This window comes from Heteronotia binoei, chromosome 6 (genome assembly GCF_032191835.1).
Source record: "Heteronotia binoei isolate CCM8104 ecotype False Entrance Well chromosome 6, APGP_CSIRO_Hbin_v1, whole genome shotgun sequence".
In the NCBI taxonomy this organism is placed as follows: domain Eukaryota; kingdom Metazoa; phylum Chordata; class Lepidosauria; order Squamata; family Gekkonidae; genus Heteronotia; species Heteronotia binoei.
Genome location: NC_083228.1, coordinates 81,689,450 through 81,707,968, shown reverse-complemented (window position 1 = coordinate 81,707,968; position 18,519 = coordinate 81,689,450). Strand labels below are relative to the sequence as shown.

The 18,519-nt window shown below is 42.3% G+C and overlaps 1 protein-coding gene across 1 annotated transcript in view; it reads right to left on the bottom strand.

Moving 5' to 3' along the window:
- WDR33 (WD repeat domain 33) overlaps positions 1-11,418 on the bottom strand; it is a 97,424-nt gene extending 86,006 nt beyond the window's left edge. The window contains exons 1-2 of the mRNA XM_060241938.1: positions 11,278-11,418; positions 6,195-6,303 (exon numbers count right to left, since the gene is read on the bottom strand). Of these exons, the coding sequence (XP_060097921.1) occupies positions 6,195-6,281 (87 nt within the window). The 5' untranslated portion in view covers positions 6,282-6,303; positions 11,278-11,418. The remainder of the gene's footprint in view (positions 1-6,194; positions 6,304-11,277) is intronic.
- Between the last annotated feature and the right edge of the window lie 7,101 nt (positions 11,419-18,519).

Here is an 18,519-nt window from a genome sequence, read left to right as displayed (position 1 = left end):
TGGCTCTCCTGGACCTCTCAGAGCCTTTTGGTTCATAGCTCATGGCATCCTTCTCTACCACCGGTTCAAGGTTAAGAATGGGAGGCACAATTCTGTGCTGCTTTCAGTCCTTCCTGGAAGGTAAGTTCCAGAAGAAGGTACTGGGGGACTGCTGATTGAATCTTTCAGGATCTTGTAGGCAAGGGGCCAATCTTGTCCCCTCATATTTTTTTAACATTCACATAGAGCCACTGGGAAAGGTCACACAGATTTGGGCTGGGTTGTCATCAGTATTCAGATTATACTTTGCTCTATCTCAAACTTCCAGCAGGTCCCAAGGAGGATGCAATAATCAACCAGAACCTGGAAAATGAGGGTTAAGCTGAAACTGAATTGATAAAATGGAGAAGCTACTGTTGGGAAAAAGTTGATGTGACTCTTATTCTAGATGGGATTGCACTCCCTCTAAAAAAGAACTGCATAACTTAGGGGTGCTGATGGACCTGAGACTCCTGTTGGATAAGCATGCGATAGCCAGAAGCACCTTTCACCAACTTCAACTGGTAGGCTAGTTGCAGCCTTTCCTAGGCAAATGAGATCTTGCCACCGTGGTGCATGCCCTGGTAGCACATAGATTAGATGACTGCAATACATTCATGTGGGCTGCCCCTGCAAAGTATTCAGAAACTACAATTAGTACAGAATATTTCTGACTGGAGTGAGACGTAGAGACCATATAATTCCAATCTTTTCTGACTTCCACTGGCTCCCAAATCAATTCCATACCGAATTCAAAGGGTGGTATGAGTCTTTAAAGCCCTATGTAGCATTGAGAAAGCAAAGCTAAAAACCTACTTCGCTATGAACCATCCAACCACAACTTTGGGTACAAAGCTGCAGTGTAATGATTCAGCCCAGAAGTTGAATTAATTGGGATAAAGTATTTCCTACACATATTTTGTTGCATTAAACATATATGTTTCCATGCATTGTTCTGCTCCCCCTTCTACAATCCCAGCCTAATTACAGTATTTTGTCATACTAGGGATCTTTGATGTTAAGATTCAAGTGTTGTCATATCCTATAAACCAGCACCAGGGATCAGTTTTGTGGAAGACAATTTTTCTACGGACTAGGGGGAGGAGGCGATGATTTCAGGATGATACAATTGCGCACTTTATTTCTATTAGTTTGGTGTGGTGGTTAAGTGTGCAGACTCTTCTCTAGGAGAACCAGGTTTGATCCCCAGTCCTCCACTTGCAGCTGCTGGAATGGCCTTGGGTCAGCCATAGCTTGCATAGTTTTCCTTGAAATGGCACTTCCAAGTGTCCAAGCCCTATACCAGCTGAAAAGTAGCAAGACTCTAAAGAAATGACACCTTGAAGACTGGCACTCTGTGTGGTGTCAAGCTATGCCATCTTAACCTGCAGGAAGGGACCAGGACTCTGAAGTTTGTGGCAACTGAAACTGTAATGAATATGTGAATTCTGGTTTCTTGTTTGAGATATCTGAACTTCTGGTTTCAAAGAAATACTACAGTGCTAAATTCTCTCCACATCGGTAGCCTCAATACCTCTGTCTGAACCGCGGGTCAGCTCAGGGACTTAGAAATTCCTGTAGTCCCACTGACCAATTTCCATTGCATTAGAGTCTCTGTTTAAGGCATCTGACGTCTGGGACATGGTTATGTCACAGCTGAGCAAGATTCAAACTAAGGTTTTCCAGATATCATATTGACACTATAATCATTGTACCAAGTACCTCAGTTGACATGTACCTGACCTCATATTATTTGATGAGACCAACTACTTAAAACAGAAAAATTTATCCAATGTTACTCTGGATAGCTTTAGATCATTTTTCGATTATTTTTTTCAAAAACTTCAGTCAACAAGGAAGCAGTCTGCCTTGAATTATTGGAGAGAATTAGCAAGAAGGCAGAGTTTTAGTGAGAGGTAGGGTAATTAGCGGGGATCTGGCTACCAATGTTTTTAAAAACGATTTTTAAAATTAACAGTAGTTCAAAACATACAGCATAGACCACACATACAAGATATTGGGGATAAAAGGCAACAACAGGTTTATAGGAACAGATGAAATTGGAGTGATATGTTATCTATCCTGGAGAACAGAGATTCAGGGAATGGAGGGAGGGGGTGGTTAGTAAACTGAGCACTGAAGCTAAGTCATGCCCCAAATGGGGAAATACTACTCCAGATATATGCAAAAATGTTACTTGAGGGCATGCTGATGTACCTGCACATTAAAACAATACACTGATGGGATTAACTGGAGGCAAAGCAATCTGCTGGGAAATACTGAATGAAGTTCCCAGTAAAAAGAGAGAGAGACGTCATATTTGCATCTGTGTAAAAAGATGGGTTTCTGGATGTAAACAGGAATTTTTAATGTCTCTTCATGCACTGTTGCCAAGAAGGCAGGTTTTGTTAATGTTTGCTGATGACCCATGGTGGCTAGAGAGAAAAGGATGCCCAGTTGGGTGAACAGCCCGCTGATTAGGGTGATATGGTCAGGAAGGGAGGAACCAAGAGGAATCTCTTCTTTCCTGTGGGCTCCATAACACAGAAAAATGTCTCTTTTAGCTGGGGGGGAAACCATTAGACTGACAGATACCCTACAGGCACCTCCCAAAACAACATGTCAGACTTGTCCTTTTGCTGCCAGAACTATTTTGTTTAGCCATACTCCATCTTGGTTGCAGTGTACACTTCTAGGCCCCACTCTGGCCCACTCCTAAACCAGGCATGGCTGGCACTTCTACACTGAGAGATCTGGAGGTGAAGGATAAGGGACATCTTTTACCCAGTGTGCCCTTTCCAGGGATGCATAGGGGACCTTATCAACATTTTTATCCAAGTTAGGCTAGGGTTCCCAATCTCCAGGTCACAGCAAGGGTTCCTCCCACTTTTCAGGGCTTTTACTGCCAGTCAGCTAAAACAGGGATGTTGCCAGGAATGTCCCCAACACAATGACATCACCAAAAAGTGACATCACTGTGTCACTGCTGCTGGGGGAGGGGTGCTCTAGTTTTTTGGGGCAAATTCTATGGTTTTGAAGGACAAAAAACCCGCAGAGTTTGCCCAAACACTAGAACGTTACCCCTGACGACAGCAACATCTCTTCAGGTGATGTCATCACAAAGTGTGTGCAGAAGGAGACCCTGGGAAGAACCCAGGAGTGGACTGCAGGAGGACAGGTAGGACCTGGCAACCCTAAGTTAGGCCTGCAGCCGAACTGAATGCCAAAATCAAAATAAGTGGCTCTTAAAGATAGCTTGAGATTAGAGTCTTCTGCCATTACCTCACATATAGAATTTAAGCTGTAAGAATCTGAATATGTTGTTTTAATATCTCCTGATTTATAATCAAGGGACTGGATCCAGAAATAATCAGCTTTAGGCACTCTCACAGATCCTTCCAGTTTTTCTCTCCCTTTACCACCTATAGGAAAATGTATTGTTATCTTTGCAGGACCCACACAGATTAATAGCCATGCAAATCAGGAGGCTGCAGCAGGGAGGAGCATGAAGCAGGTGAAATCATTCCTTCCTGCCTCTTCCACAAACAGAACAAGAGAAGGAAAGACTGATTTTGTTCCCTTCTCCACTGAAGCCTCCTGCCCCATGTGGGTCCTACAACCCTGGGAATAAACCTTCCTAGGTTTGGAAAGAACTGCTAAGGAGGAGGAAACAAAAGGCTAAATGTGCATAATCTGAGCACGTGTTTCTATTAATAAAAGCTATTGAGGGGCCAGGCACAGACACATCTGATATTGCAGTAAAAACGTTACATTTGTTTAATCTAGTGCTACTTCATTCCTTGATTCTTAATGCTTTAAATTGTTCTTCAGAGTGCAACCCTGAAATTAATAGGATAATTTTCCATAATAGGCTTGCTCTCCCTTATGAGACACTTACAATTATTTCTAATTGATCACACTCACACTCTAGGGAAAGCTCTTCATGTATAAAATAATACAATAATTACCTCACATGAGGCAAGTCTCAAGTTGATAATACTATACTAGAGCTGTACTTACCTACAACAAAAGGTTAGCATAAACTTTAAACTACTCTTGAGGGAGTCAATGTATGGATTTATTATATGCTGTTTCAAGTCACACAGTGAACACATATTTGTGAATCTTGTTATAGTGATTTATCAGTAATACATTAAAGCTTACTGATTTGTATTTTAACCACTTCTATAATGAAAATGGTTTAAATGGTTAGGACTTTCTAGTTTAGTGCAAAAAATACTGGGCAACTCACAGTAATCATGTACCATCAGTGGCCACATTCATTCCTTATTATTGGGGGGGGGGGTGTCATGGAGCATCACTGGACATAGATAGAGTGGGCCCACTCAAGTTGTGCATGTCCCCTCATCCCCATTTCAAGGCTCTCTTTACTTACCAAGATTGGAAGGAAGTGGAAAGAACCAGCTAGAGTAGCACACTCTGGAACCAGTGTCCACAGGATTCAGGAAAACTGACCATTCTGCCTTCTTCTACCTGGTTCTTCTAAGGATTATTGGGGAGTTCTCATCCTCCCAGCCTGCCCATTGCTCTTACTGTTTTTTCCAGCCAGCTACCTCAAGTTGTCCAAGTAAAACAAGCTTTGTGTTTAAGTTTTCTGGGATTTTCAGAGATGGGTGCTTGGTTGAGGGCACAGAATCTCTCTCCCATTGCAGTTCTTTTCACCTATAGCATACCTAATCATACAAGTACATGTGTCCTGGCGTTGTAATACAAATGCACATAGTATGTGCATCTGGTTCATCTACAGCCGTAGGGCTTTGTTTGCGCATGTGAAGGGTTGTGTACCTTGTGCTCTGTTTTCCAACATGCTTTGGTTAGTTAGTGCAAGCACCGTTTCTTCCTTTCTTCAAAATAACTTACGAATGACCAAACTTAGCAAAAGGCTACACTGGAATTTTTCTGCAGCCATGATGAACATTTAACTGTATCTTCCACAAAATAATGGTGCTGCATGCAAGAATACTGGCAGAGATTTACAGTTCACATTCTTAAACTACAACTTGTTTTACCTTTTACCTCATTTTACAGACCTTGGAAGAATGGAAGGCTGAGTCAACCTTGAGCCAGCTACCTGAATACAGCTTCCTCCAGGATTGAACTCAGGTCGTGAATAGAGCTTGGACTGCAGTACTGCAGCTTACCACTCTACACCACTCCTCCTTAGTCCTATTGGTCCTCTGTAAATCTATGCACACAGAAAGCCTCTTATCTCTTAGGTGCTAAGTTTCAAGAAGTTCAATGAATATGATTGTCTTGGTGGAATAGGTCGAGATAAGGAGGAGATGTTAAAAGCTAAGTGTGAGGAGGGAGAGGTGAGCAATACAAGTGAAAGTGAAACTTTTTGAGTAGAATAGTCCAGAAACCTTGAGATCTTTAGGAGTATATCCTCATGGAAGTGTAAGCAAATACAAGAATATATATGCGCTATACGTTATGGCTTTAAATTTAGATGCTTACTGTTAATTATTATTTTTATCATTCCAATAAAGTAAGCAGAAAGATTGTCCAAATATGAATGGTAAACCTATTAAACTGGAGCTAGTTCACCTTGCACTGATTTCATAATTATCTATATAACTAGGGCTTTTTTGTTACAAGAACTTCTTTGGATATTTGGCTACAAAAGCTTACAGGGCTCTTCTTACAGGGCCTACTATAAGTTCTTGGAGGATTGGCTACATCATGGAGGGTATAGCCTAATATGCAAAGGAGTTCCTGCTACAAAAAAAGCCCTGAACTAACCTGAAAAGTTATTATACTAAAATTAACCCTTCATCCGGGTTGTAAATATTGATCATCAAGAATTAGCCTTTACGTAGAAAACCATTATTTAAATTGAGTCTTACTGACTAGTGATTTAAATCAAATCCACTCTGTACCTTCATAAACCATTTACAGTAAGCCTGGTCTTCAGAAAAATACTTCATTAAAAAAAAAGCAGCCCAAAGAACAATTTTAAAGTGATTTCTGGTGTTTTCTGATTTTAAGTGTTTCTGCAATGGCTTGAGATTATTAGAAGCCACTCTACATTTGACTAGCAAGGGCACAAAAGCAATTTCCAACTGGCAAATATATGAATCTTCTCATGTATTAACAAAATACAAAATTCAGGTATGGCTTCACAATTTAATTGAATGCAAATGAATTTTAAATACCTGTAGAGCAGAAACTTCCAGTCTCTTTAACACATGGAAATTTTGTTCCAGATAGTTGTTTTGTTCAGAATTCCAGCAGACATTCATGGAGCAGAGAAGCACCTAGAGTCTGTGGGGGAGGAGAATGCCTGTTACTCACTGTTTAAACAATATATATTTAAATATATTTCCAAAGTGAAGTAATATATTAGCTGAATGGTGCAGTGTGCATTTCACCCAGGATGGTAAATGCAGCCATTGTCATAAGTGAGCATATTACACTGGCTTTATATTTATACACTGCCACTGAAATATTCCAGCTTATGTTCCACTTGCTTCTCTGTTAGCTGGAGGACAGAATCATAAATGGTGTAATTCAGAAAAAAAGGATTAATATAGGCTGCACCAAGTAGCATGGCACAGGAAGCCAGACTGGGAGGCAAATAAGCAGAGGATGAACAGCCACTGGACATAAAAGGCTACACTAGCTTATCTCTAATGTGAATGAAATCAACTTTAACAACTTCCAAAAGTCACAGTAGCTACTTGTTTTCCAATTGATTTGATCACTGCAGTGATTTCCCACAAAGCTTAATTTATGATAGCTTTTCCTCACATGGCTACGTACCTGTAAATTAAATACATAATCAAAGACCAGTGTTCAGTTAAAACACTTACTCCTTCCCACCCAGATTACGGGATCATTTGGAATGACAATGAGAACTCTGAATAACAACCCATGCAGCTTCTCACTCAATTTCCCACAACTTTCATCAGGATGCTGGTAGCTTGACAATGTAGATGGAAAATGCCAACACACTAAATTTAAGGATGTGTCAGATTTCCAGAAAAAAAAATAAAGTACTATTTTAAAAATATAAATCAACCTTCCCATCACATATTTAACAGTTCTGAACACACTCATTTTTAAAAAGTACATAAGGGGCAACACTGACTTCTTAAAGCCTATGTCTTCATTCAGTTGCAGAATCAACCAAGTATACTCTTTCAACCATGATGTAAATTGATTCTAATGACACATTTAAAAATCCATCAGAATACATTATTGCAATTTTGGATAATATAGGCTTAGGTATACCACAAGTAATAGCAAGTTCAAAAAGGATAACTACAACCAACTGATCACAGAGAGTGGAATGCCATTTTACAGACTTGCTTATTTCCTTGAGGACTTCACGGTCAAAAAGTGAGAGATATATAGCACATAAATCACATACACATTAAGTGGAGCACGGATGAAAACACTTAGGATGGTGTGTTATATGCCACAGAAACCTGGCTACATATGTAGATGACATAACTCCACATGCCTGCTACTTTTCTCTGAGCCAGAAGTTAACATATTCTACATCTTTGCACAAAAGCAAGTTAGACAAGGCAAAAAAAAAAAAAAAAACACCACAAAAACATGGCGGATGGGAAAACCTATCCACAGACCCTTTTGAACCATGTTTCTTCCCCATCTGCTCTTCTAAATTGCACATTTTGCTTTGCCCCCAACCCAATCACCCATTTTCTTTCCTCTTCCTCCTCGCAGGCTGAATCCCCTGGATATGCTCCACTTTTCCCCCACTCAAAATGTTTAAGAAGCATCTGCACATGTACCAACATGGCAGTACACTTTTGGGGAGGGGGAATTTTAAGGTCTTATATACATATTTTAACTAGTTATACTGTTTTGCAAACCTAAGGAATAACTCAATTTGCAGAAACCCATAGCCTGGCTCTAGATGGTTCCACACTGCAATTTTTTTTATCAATACTGGAGGACCACCAATCACTATCATGTATAATTCTTGTCAATTAAGTTATCCTTCATTTCTAGTTATGGCATATTTATCTAGAATATTAAGTCCAGAAGTGAGTCTAAATGTATCTTGCAGGCAAGTGTTAGAAGCTAAATAACTCAACAGTACACATGCAGTTCGAATCCTGTGCCTTCTTAGTTAAAAAGTCTGCAAAACTTGGAAATATTGTGGTCTAGTAAACATAACCCAAATGTACTTTAACACATGTGACTTCATGTATCCTTCCCAGGGTGCAAAAAGCAACTTTGCAATTAAGCAAGCTAAATCTCTCAAAAATATCTGCATAACTAAATGGAAAATAATGAAGCTCACCAAGCAGCTTCCCCAGAGACTGACAATTTACAATTAGAACCAATGCTATCCCCAGTCTCTAGGGACAGCCACTCCCATAGCTTCTTTGGTTTTACTAGGAAGCCAGCTTCTCCACAAAAGTCATAGTTGTAGTTACTAATTCCAGCAAGAAAATTTGCTCAAAAATATTGTTCTTTTAATCCTAGCATTCAACAAAAATAGAATGATTATGATAAAATCAAACTATCTGTGGACATCCTGGTTTAGTCTGTCTTTTCTATACAATATTGTGAAAGACTTTCAGTGCAGAAATCTCAAAGTCATCTGGTTTTCAGGGAGACTGGAACATCTCAAACATTCACCCTATCCAACGCACCATTTCTCGACTGCTAGCTAACTCCTTTTTTTAACTAAACAAGGGCTATGTCTCTGGTATGTGTATTTAGAAGCAAATATCTTTGTAATCAATGGACTCTTCAATTATATGAATTATAATTAGCAAATATTGTGATTCCTCTGCAGGCTACTTTAAGGTGATCAACACAATTCAAATAATAAGATGTCAGTCATTCTTCAGAGCTAAGAATAGCAAACACCAAATAAATACTCTGCTCCTTCAGTTCCAATGCATTTGTACTGAATGTACAGGTGGAAGCCAGTAGTAAAGGTTTTCACATGATATTTAGAACAGCACCAATCCCCAGCTGGCAAAATTCTCACTGACACAATATGCATTGTTTCTATTCCTTCCTCCTTCCCTTCACTCCACAAGTTGCAAGAGGACTTGGACTTAATTTCATTCAAAGCAGTCTTCCTACGAGCGACCATAATGTAAGAAAATGCAATGACCTCCTAAGACCAAGCAAACTAGAGCAGAAGTGGACAACACAATGAAGTTTAAGAATGGCAGCACTTTAAAAATCCAGAAAAAAGCAGGACCTGGCACTTAAGGAGAGAGAGTGTGCCAGCGTTCATTCTTAGAAAAATTACACTATTAAGATTATTTCTCCATTTATGGTAATACTGCAGACAAAGCACAGAAAGAAAAATATAGCACAAATACAATAATGACGTTTTTAGAAAAATGAAGGCAACTCTTCACAAATTTAGAATAAGGTCTCTATAATTACTTTGCAGATTTTAAAGTAATGCTATTAACTCTTGTGCACATTTTAAATAAAGATGTTTACACACTAAGATTCCCAAATCAGTTATGATAAAGGAGTGAATATTTCAATCGCAGCAAGTTAAGATTGTGCATTCATCTCCTAAATGGCTTCTGTATACATCACCACTGGGAATGATTCAAGAAAATGAATATACACTAGCATGACATACAAAATTACAGACAGAAAAATAAAAACACAAGATAACAAGAAGCTAGATTTATTTCTTATGCAAAAAACATTTTAATTTAGAGATTTCATGTGACTGTTTGAAACTAATTTCACCTTTAAAAAGTTGAAAATACTTCACACTGCATATTATAGAGATGCTATGGTTTCAGGTTTCTGAAGTTCAAACAGAATTATAGGCTATTTTGAAGCAGACAAGTTACTTTCTAAAGCAAGCATTAGAAATTAAATGATGTTATTTTATCAGTTCAATGAACTTTTATTTGAAAATAACCAAACCCTTATTGCTGAACATGTACCATTTGTTCATTTCAATGCTTGCATCTCACTTTCCTATTCAGGAAAGGTCCCCATAATGGCTTAAAACACAATAAAGGATTCTTAAATACATGACAGCTCTTAGTGAAAAATATAGCATATTAAAATATACTGCCATAAACATTTGGATATTAAGAATAAATCATTACTACTATGCAATGACAAGGCTTCTTAAAAGTGTACAAGATAAACCTATAACAGTATGTTAATTATACAACAAGAATAAATTCTGAATACAGTCTTCTTACACACAGCAACTACAATACTACTTTATATCTTAACAAAATAAAAATAAAACTTTAAAACTGGCACTCTTGTCTTACAAAAACTGAAACTAAGCAGCCAAAGATTCACCAACACAAGCTGTGATCCTAAGCACACTTTCTAACTATTCTGCTGAAATATTAATTGTACTGTAAAAATTACAGTATAAATATTCTCCCAATAAGACTCATTAAAGCATTCACAGCATTAAAGTAATTTAAATATATACATTACTAAGAAATCATATTTGTGATTACACCAAATATACATGTGTGACTGACAGCACAATCCTAAGCAGAACTGAGCAATGAAGTCAATGGCCTTGGAAAGATCTACTGTTACTTAGGCTTGCACAGTAAAATATTTACATTGCTAATAACTCTTTTCCTTGTTTCCTACATTTTCTACCTAGCAAATGGATCACAAATTTCTGCACGTTGTTCCACAAACACATTAATTCCAAAGAATGATTGCTTATATGTATCTCTTATATAAATAGAGGAATATTTCAGCAATAAATTATTAATTCTCAAAACACTCCTGTCATGGAGCCCAGTATTATGATCACCAACTTCTTCATATTAGAGGAGTAGAACCTACTAAGTCAGTGATTCACCTGGTGAGTTAGCAGCTGAGGTAAGGCTTGAATGGAAGACTTCCCAGATCATACTCACAGCCACTCTCCTACGCTAAAAGCGCTGGTACCTTTAAGATCAGACTGTAGCCATTTATTTAGTCGTAATAAAAAATCTTCACGTCGGAAAGAATATATCCAGCTCATTCCCCTGCCGACTTGAAGGCACATTTCTTATGCCTACAGGACCAGAAAAGAGATCTTTTTCGCTCTATGCAAGCCTCTCCCGTCGAACCCCACGCCAGCATCTCTTATTTTCAGATTCAACGTGCTCTTATGCCGGCATACCCCAATCCCTCACCAAGAGCTGCCCTCGAGGCCTAAAGATGGCGGAGCAGCGACGGCCTTCCGGCTTGCCGAGCGTCTTCCCACCACTCCCGAGCCACCCAGCCCTCCTGATGAGAGACACTCACAAAACAGCCGCACACGGAGCCCCGTACGTGGGGCTCCGACGCCCACCGCTCTCCAGTCCCGGAAGCTGCTACCTCACGAGCCGCCGCCGCCAGCATCCGCCATCTTCCCAACCAGCGACCAGAGGCGGTGCACACGATCAACGTCATCGCGCACGCGAGCGGCGGAGTAAAACCAAAGGGAGGCTATGAGAAGGAGAGAGAGCAAAAGCTTTCCGCTGTGCGCATGCGCCTTCGGAATGAAGGCTTTGGGTAGTTCCTGAACTTGAGGGTCAGAAGATCCAACTGTTGCGACTGTCAGCAAAGCCATGGTTTCCGGTTCCCGCTCAGTGTCAGTACACAAGAGTGAAGCATCATCTAGCGACATTTATTTTGGCATAAGCTTTGGGGTCAGAAGAACTCGCCTTTAGATGAGGGGGAGTTCTATACAACGCCTCACCCCCGCCAAATACGGTGTATATAAAATCAGGCCCCCTGTAGCTGTACACTTCATGCATCCGAAAAAATTAGTGCTGACCCACGAAAACTTGTGCATTGCGGAAATAAAGTCCTTAAAATACTAAACGCTAGTGTAATTTTGCTATGCTAGACCAACACGGCTACCCATTTGGACATAATTAGTTCAGGTGAAAGGCTGCTAAAGGCAATTAACACTAATCTTGTGCCACCGTAAAGGCTAACCATTTTGATCCCATTTCAGAAGAAAAGCGTTGTAAAAGTACATAAAATAAATACACAGAGGATTGGTGGTGATGAAATGATCATGATGATGAAGATGAAGATGAGAGAGAGAGAGATGATGGATAGATTGATTGATAGATAGATTGATGATAGATAGTAGATAGATAATAGGTAGATAGATGATAGAAGATAGATGGATAGATATTGCTTTTTTGAGCAGGAATGCAATTCTGGGTGGCTTGGCATGAGGGATATGGCCTAATATGCAAATGAGTCTTCTTCTGGTTTGGGCCTGGCCATGGGAATGAACTGCCTTGGCTTGATGACCTACTCTGGAAGACAGGGAGAGCACAGCTCTGTTGATCCTCCCGAACCTCTCAGCAGCTTTCAGTGCCATCAGTCATGGTATCCTTCTAGATTGCCTTTCAGGGTTGGGACAGAAAGGGCTGTAGTGTTTTTGGTCCTACCTGGAAGGTAGGTTTCAGATGGTGATGCTGGGGAACTGCTGCTTGGACCTACACATTTTCACCCATGCTTTTTAACATGTACATTAAACAGCTGGAAATGGTTAAGAGATTTGGGCTGGGTTTATACTCGGCTCTATTTGACACTTCCAGATTCATGGAGGTTATGGCAACTATGAACTAGTACTTGGAGGCAATTTTGGGATGGATGAGGGCTGACAAATTGAAACTTCATCCTGACAGAATGGAAGTGTTATGGATGGGAAGGGCTGCCCCACAAATTATGTTGACTAGGGCTGCACTCCCCATAAAGGAGCAGATCTGCAGTTTATGGGTGTTGCTGGTGTTGGAGCAAGAATCTACATAAACCCAGTCTGACAGCTACAGTATGACAGCTGGTGATCTAGCTGCCAGGCTAGGTCACAGTGACCTGATCAGCAGACCGGCTTGAGCCGGCAGAAGCCAAGTGATGCAATCTGCTGAGTCAGCATGGCCAGGATTGGCTGCTTGGACTATATATGATCTGTGTGTGCATCACACAGGTCTCTCCCTGTGAGATGGTGGTTAGGCGAAGCACTTTGTCCGTGGAGGTGATATTGTATAGACTGCACAAGAGAGCACTTGTCGTGTATATATGTTAATACACCTTTTGGCACTAGTTGCACGTGTCTGCCTGATTTTCTTTCCTGAAGCCCTGTGTCGGGCAAGTCATCTCCCTCACTCTGCTACTCCCGCTCCGACAGGGTTATGGGCCCAGGGCGGTTCCGCTGCGCGGAGGAGAGAGTTGAGAGTTGAGCTGACTGTGAGTTTGGAAAGAGCCGGAGGCGAGGAACGCCGGTGAAGGACACAGAAGCACCACCGTTCTCTGTTTGAGAGCCAGAGGGACGTCGGCAGCCAGCCGTGAGGAGGAGTCGGCACGATGGCTCAGCAACAGCTTGGAGTAGCCGTTGAGAAGCTCACCTCAGCCAACTACGCGGTGTGGAGCCTGAGAATGCAACACTACCTCAAGCGTGAAGGGCAATGGCTGTTCGTGAGTAACCCCCCTGCTGACTTATCTCCTGCCGAGACTGTGTTGTCGGATAAGGCACTGGCCAACATAGTGCTATCTATAGGAGATGACCAGCTGGTTTATGTGCGAGGGAAGGACACTCCCAAGGCTGCCTGGGACGCGTTGAGTGCGGTGCATGTTAGCACCACTGCTGGTTCCCTCATGGCCTTGACAAGGAGGATGTTCCGCACCGTTATGCCGGCTGGAGGGTGTGTGAAAGATCACATCAAACGGCTAACGGACTGTTTCGTTGAGCTGGAGGCAAGAGGCAAGACTGTAGCTCCAGACGACAGAGTGTACATTTTGCTGTCGTCGTTGCCACCTGAGTACACTCCCCTGATAACTTCTCTGGAGACGGTGGACGTAGCGACCCTGACCATGGAATACGTCTGTGCCCACCTGCTTGACTTCCAAGAGAGAATTGCGGCCGTGAGCTGTCCGGGGGTGTCGGCCAGGCAGCGTGCTGTTATCGGTGTGTCCGGGAAGACAGCCAAGAATGAGCCAGCTTTTGCTGCTGGCAGGCGTCCGAAGGTGGAGGAAGTGGAGCCGACTGCGTTTGCAGTCCGTCGCTGCTATGGATGCGGGTCGTCGCAGCACCTGCTCCGAGCTTGCCCTGAGAGGGAGAAGAGGCGGGGGCGTGTGCGGCGAGAGCGGAGGACCGCCAGCCCGTGTGAGGAAGCAACCCGGCTGGTCACGTCTGCAGTAGAGAGCACAGGGTCTGCTTGGATTTTAGACTCCGGGGCAACGAGCCATCTCTGCTGCGAGAAGGAGTTGTTGAAAAACATTGACAGTCCTGAGCATAAGTATGTGAGATTGGCTGATGGGACCACTGCCAATTCTGTTTGCTCAGGCAATGTGGAATTTCCTGCACTGAAATGTATGTTGCAAAATGTGTTGTATGTACCCTCACTGCAGTCTAACCTGTTGAGTGTTAGCACACTGTTTGACCAGGGATACCAGGTGAGATTTGAGAAAACCTGCTGCAAAATCCTGGGAGGTGGGGGAAAGTTGCTTGTGACAGGAAAGAGGGAAGGTAAACTGTATGTGGTCCAGAGTGATTGTGCCCAGGTGGCTCAGGTGTCGAATGAGCCTGTGCACAATAATTGTATACATTTGCTCCATAGGAGACTCGGGCACTGCGGATTTAGGGCGTTAAAGAAAACCCTGGAGCTTGTGCCTAGTTTGAAAGTAAATCCTTGCAAATGTTACTTGGATTGCCAGGTCTGCAAGAAGACCAAAAGCAAGGCGTGTGCTGTTGCTAAAGAAAGCTCAAGGGAAAGCACACGAGCCCTGGAACTAGTCCATTTAGACGTTATTGGCCCATTGCCAAAGAGTCTGTCGGGGAGGAGATACTGCTTGGTGGCCACCGACGACCACACGAGGTACGCGTGGGTTTTCACCATGGTGCATAAGTCTGAGGTGTATAGGACATTCACCAAGTGGGTCAAAGCAGTGGAGAGACAATTAGGGGTTAATCTCCTGGCTGTACAAACCGACAGAGGGGGGGAATTCTTATCTAACCAGATGAAACGTTGGCTGGAGAACAAGGGCATCGCCCACCGTCTGACGAACCCGGCAACGCCCCGAGAAAATGGGCATGGGGCTGTATTGCAGAATGTGATGTATTGCATGTTAGAGGATGCACAACTGCCAATGACCTATTGGGCAGAAACCATACATGCAGCTGTTTTTTTGCAAAATAGGGTTTGGTGTAATACTGTGAAAAATGTGCCTTACAGGTTACTGTTGAACAAGACCCCAGATTTGAGTTCTTTAAAAGTCTTTGGGTCACGGGCTCGGGTTGGCATCCACTCCACGAGTAGCGGGGAGGGGGATGTCCGGGCAGAGAGCCTAATTTTTCTGGGCTACAAGCCAAGGGCCAGGTGTTATCGTTTCTGCAATAGCAAAAGCAAGATAACACTTAGCAAGAGTGCCCAGTTCAATGAAGAAAGCAGCTGGCCAAGGCTGCACTCCTTGCAGAAACAATTTGTCCTGCTGCCAAGTAGCGATAACGATGTTGGAGCGCAGCCCAGAACTCCAGCCCAGGAGGTGGCACCCAGTGGGGCTGGAGAAGGTGAGCCGAATGCTGGCACAGAGCCTGACGAGCAGAGTCAGGAGGCAGAGCCTCAAATGCAGGAACTGGAGGTAAAGTGTGAGAGTCAGGAGGTTCAACACCCAATTACAGGGGCAGAGCAACCAGCCCAGGAGGTGGGAACAGAGCAACCCGAAGAAGACAAAGCTGGTCCAAGCACAGGGCCACGGGTGTCTGCCAGGTCCACCAAAGGCCAACGTCCCGCTAGGTACAAGTGTCCCTATGTCACTCTGACTGTCAATCCAGACCCACCCGGATTTGAGGAAATGTTAAAAGAAAAGGCTAAGAAATGGAAAGCCTGGGTGGCAGAGTGCGAGGCAAGGGAGAAGAAGGCTGAAGCCAAGCGTCTGAAAGAGCTGGCTGAACAGGAACACGATGATGTGTTTTACAATCATGATGAGTTCCTGAACGAATTCCGGAAAGGGTTCCGAGCTACGTAAATATGAACTGTAATGTTGCTGGTGGACATGTATGTAAACTGTGTAAAGTGTTTTGGTGCACTGGGTTTAAATAGATTAGGAGGTGTGTTGGAGCAAGAATCTACATAAACCCAGTCTGACAGCTACAGTATGACAGCTGGTGATCTAGCTGCCAGGCTAGGTCACAGTGACCTGATCAGCAGACCGGCTTGAGCCGGCAGAAGCCAAGTGATGCAATCTGCTGAGTCAGCATGGCCAGGATTGGCTGCTTGGACTATATATGATCTGTGTGTGCATCACACAGGTCTCTCCCTGTGAGATGGTGGTTAGGCGAAGCACTTTGTCCGTGGAGGTGATATTGTATAGACTGCACAAGAGAGCACTTGTCGTGTATATATGTTAATACACCTTTTGGCACTAGTTGCACGTGTCTGCCTGATTTTCTTTCCTGAAGCCCTGTGTCGGGCAAGTCATCTCCCTCACTCTGCTACTCCCGCTCCGACAGCTGGACCTGAGCCTTTGTTAAGCATGCAGTGACAGTTGCCAGAGGCTCCTTTCATCAGCTTTGGCTGGTGAGCCAACTGCAGCTTTTCCCAGGCAAAAAAGATCTGGTCACTGTGGTACATGCCCTGGTAACACGTAAATCAGATTACGACAAGGAGCTCTAGACAGGGCTGCCCTTGAAGTGTTTGAAAGCTACAATTGGTCCAGAATGCAGCAGCACTCCAGTCTTACTTCATCTACACCAGGTCCCAGTGTGCTTCCACGGCCAATTCAAGCTGCCTGTATTAACCTTTAAAATCATTAGGCTTGACACCAACATACCTTAAGGATCACCTACTTAGACATGAACTTGCCAAATCACCATGGTCATCTTCAAGGGCCTTTTTTGCGTGCTCTGGCCATCTTAGTTTAAATGTGTGGCAACCTGAGAAAGGACCTTATTGGTTGTGGAACCAAAATGATGACAATCTCACCAAAGAGAGATTTTTCTGTCCCCTTCATCGTCTTCTGCCAGAAAGTCATCTGTTCCATTTGGTGTTCCCTCACAGATCTTCCTTCTTCTTTATGTATTGTGTTTTTATAATTTGCATTTTTAAAAGTTTGTCTTGGTGGTTTTGATTGTTCACTGTCCTGGTGGCCTTAAGTTAAGTGGAAGGTGGCACAGAAAATTTTAGAATAAATAATAAAATATTTGGGCTCTAGAAGGATCCACAAACATATTGCCCCTGAACAAGGAAGTTTAATTTAGCTGTCATGGTTTACAGCAGTTAATAGATCTATTATCCATAAAACTGTCTAATTTTCTTCTAGCCAGTGGTTATCACTGTACTTGGGCAGTGAGTTCCATAACTTAATTGCATACTGCACGAAACAGTATCTTCTGTATGGTCTAAATTGGTCAATTAAATGTGGCGAACAGAAGTTTCAATGTTACAAGGAAGAAAAATTATACCCACTTTCTACACACCATATATAACTTTATAAAGGCTACACATTTAGTTTAAGATAGAATTCAGACTACTGAATGGCAGTGTTAGAAAAGCACAAGAGCAGTTCTTAAATACTAAACAGTAGGATTGCATGCATACTTTGAAACATGATCTCTAAGGAAATGACCCCAAAATATGATTTACAGATGGATTAAACATTGTATGGGGCCCATTTTTATTTCACTGCACACCTGTTGATTATGGGGGAGGTGTTAATCAGACACTGGTACCTATATATTACAGTTTGATCAGTTAACACTTTTCCATGCTATAATTCCTCCAGTATACCTTCTGAGTGAGGACTAATGTCTAGCAGAGAGATATTGATGACATTGCAAGGGATATTAATTTTAAAAGACAGCCATTTCATCATCTTAGAAGTGAACTTAAAGAAAGGGACAGGAAAACAGAACCCTCTCATCATTGTTATCTTTAGTAAGCAGAATGAGGAGCATGGCATTAGAAATGAGCTGATGTCCAGTAACTCCTAAAAAATAAACTGGGAGGGGGCGGGGGGGTCACTGATTAATGGCGGATGCATTTTAAACTAGCTCTGATCTCTTTCCCTCCTTACCTGCGTTAAAGACACTATGAATAGCTTCAGTCGTTCCGAAAAATGAAGAGAGGTGCAAGAAAGAATTCTGGATCAGTTAAAAAGGCAGCTAAACTGGTAGAAAGTTTTTTTCCCCTCTACTTATAACAAAAAATCCCTGGGTGATAACGGCCCTTCACAGAGTGGAAAAATGGCGCCCGTTACTAACTCCCCCCATTCTGATTCCAATGAGGAGAATGATGGAGCTCCTATTACAAAAAAAGTCATAGCTACTTTTAAAGATGAGCTTTGTATGTTCTTCACGAACTTGATGACCAACTTATTGCAACCAGTTAACGTCAAACTTGATTCCCTTGAGGTAGAATTGAAAGAAACCTCTAAAGTGGCTGAAAATGCCACGGAGATGATTTATGCAGCGCAAGATGAAATAAAGGCCTTTCAAAGCTTTGAGATAAGGGTGACGGAGAGAATTATGGTGTTAGAAAATCGTTGGCG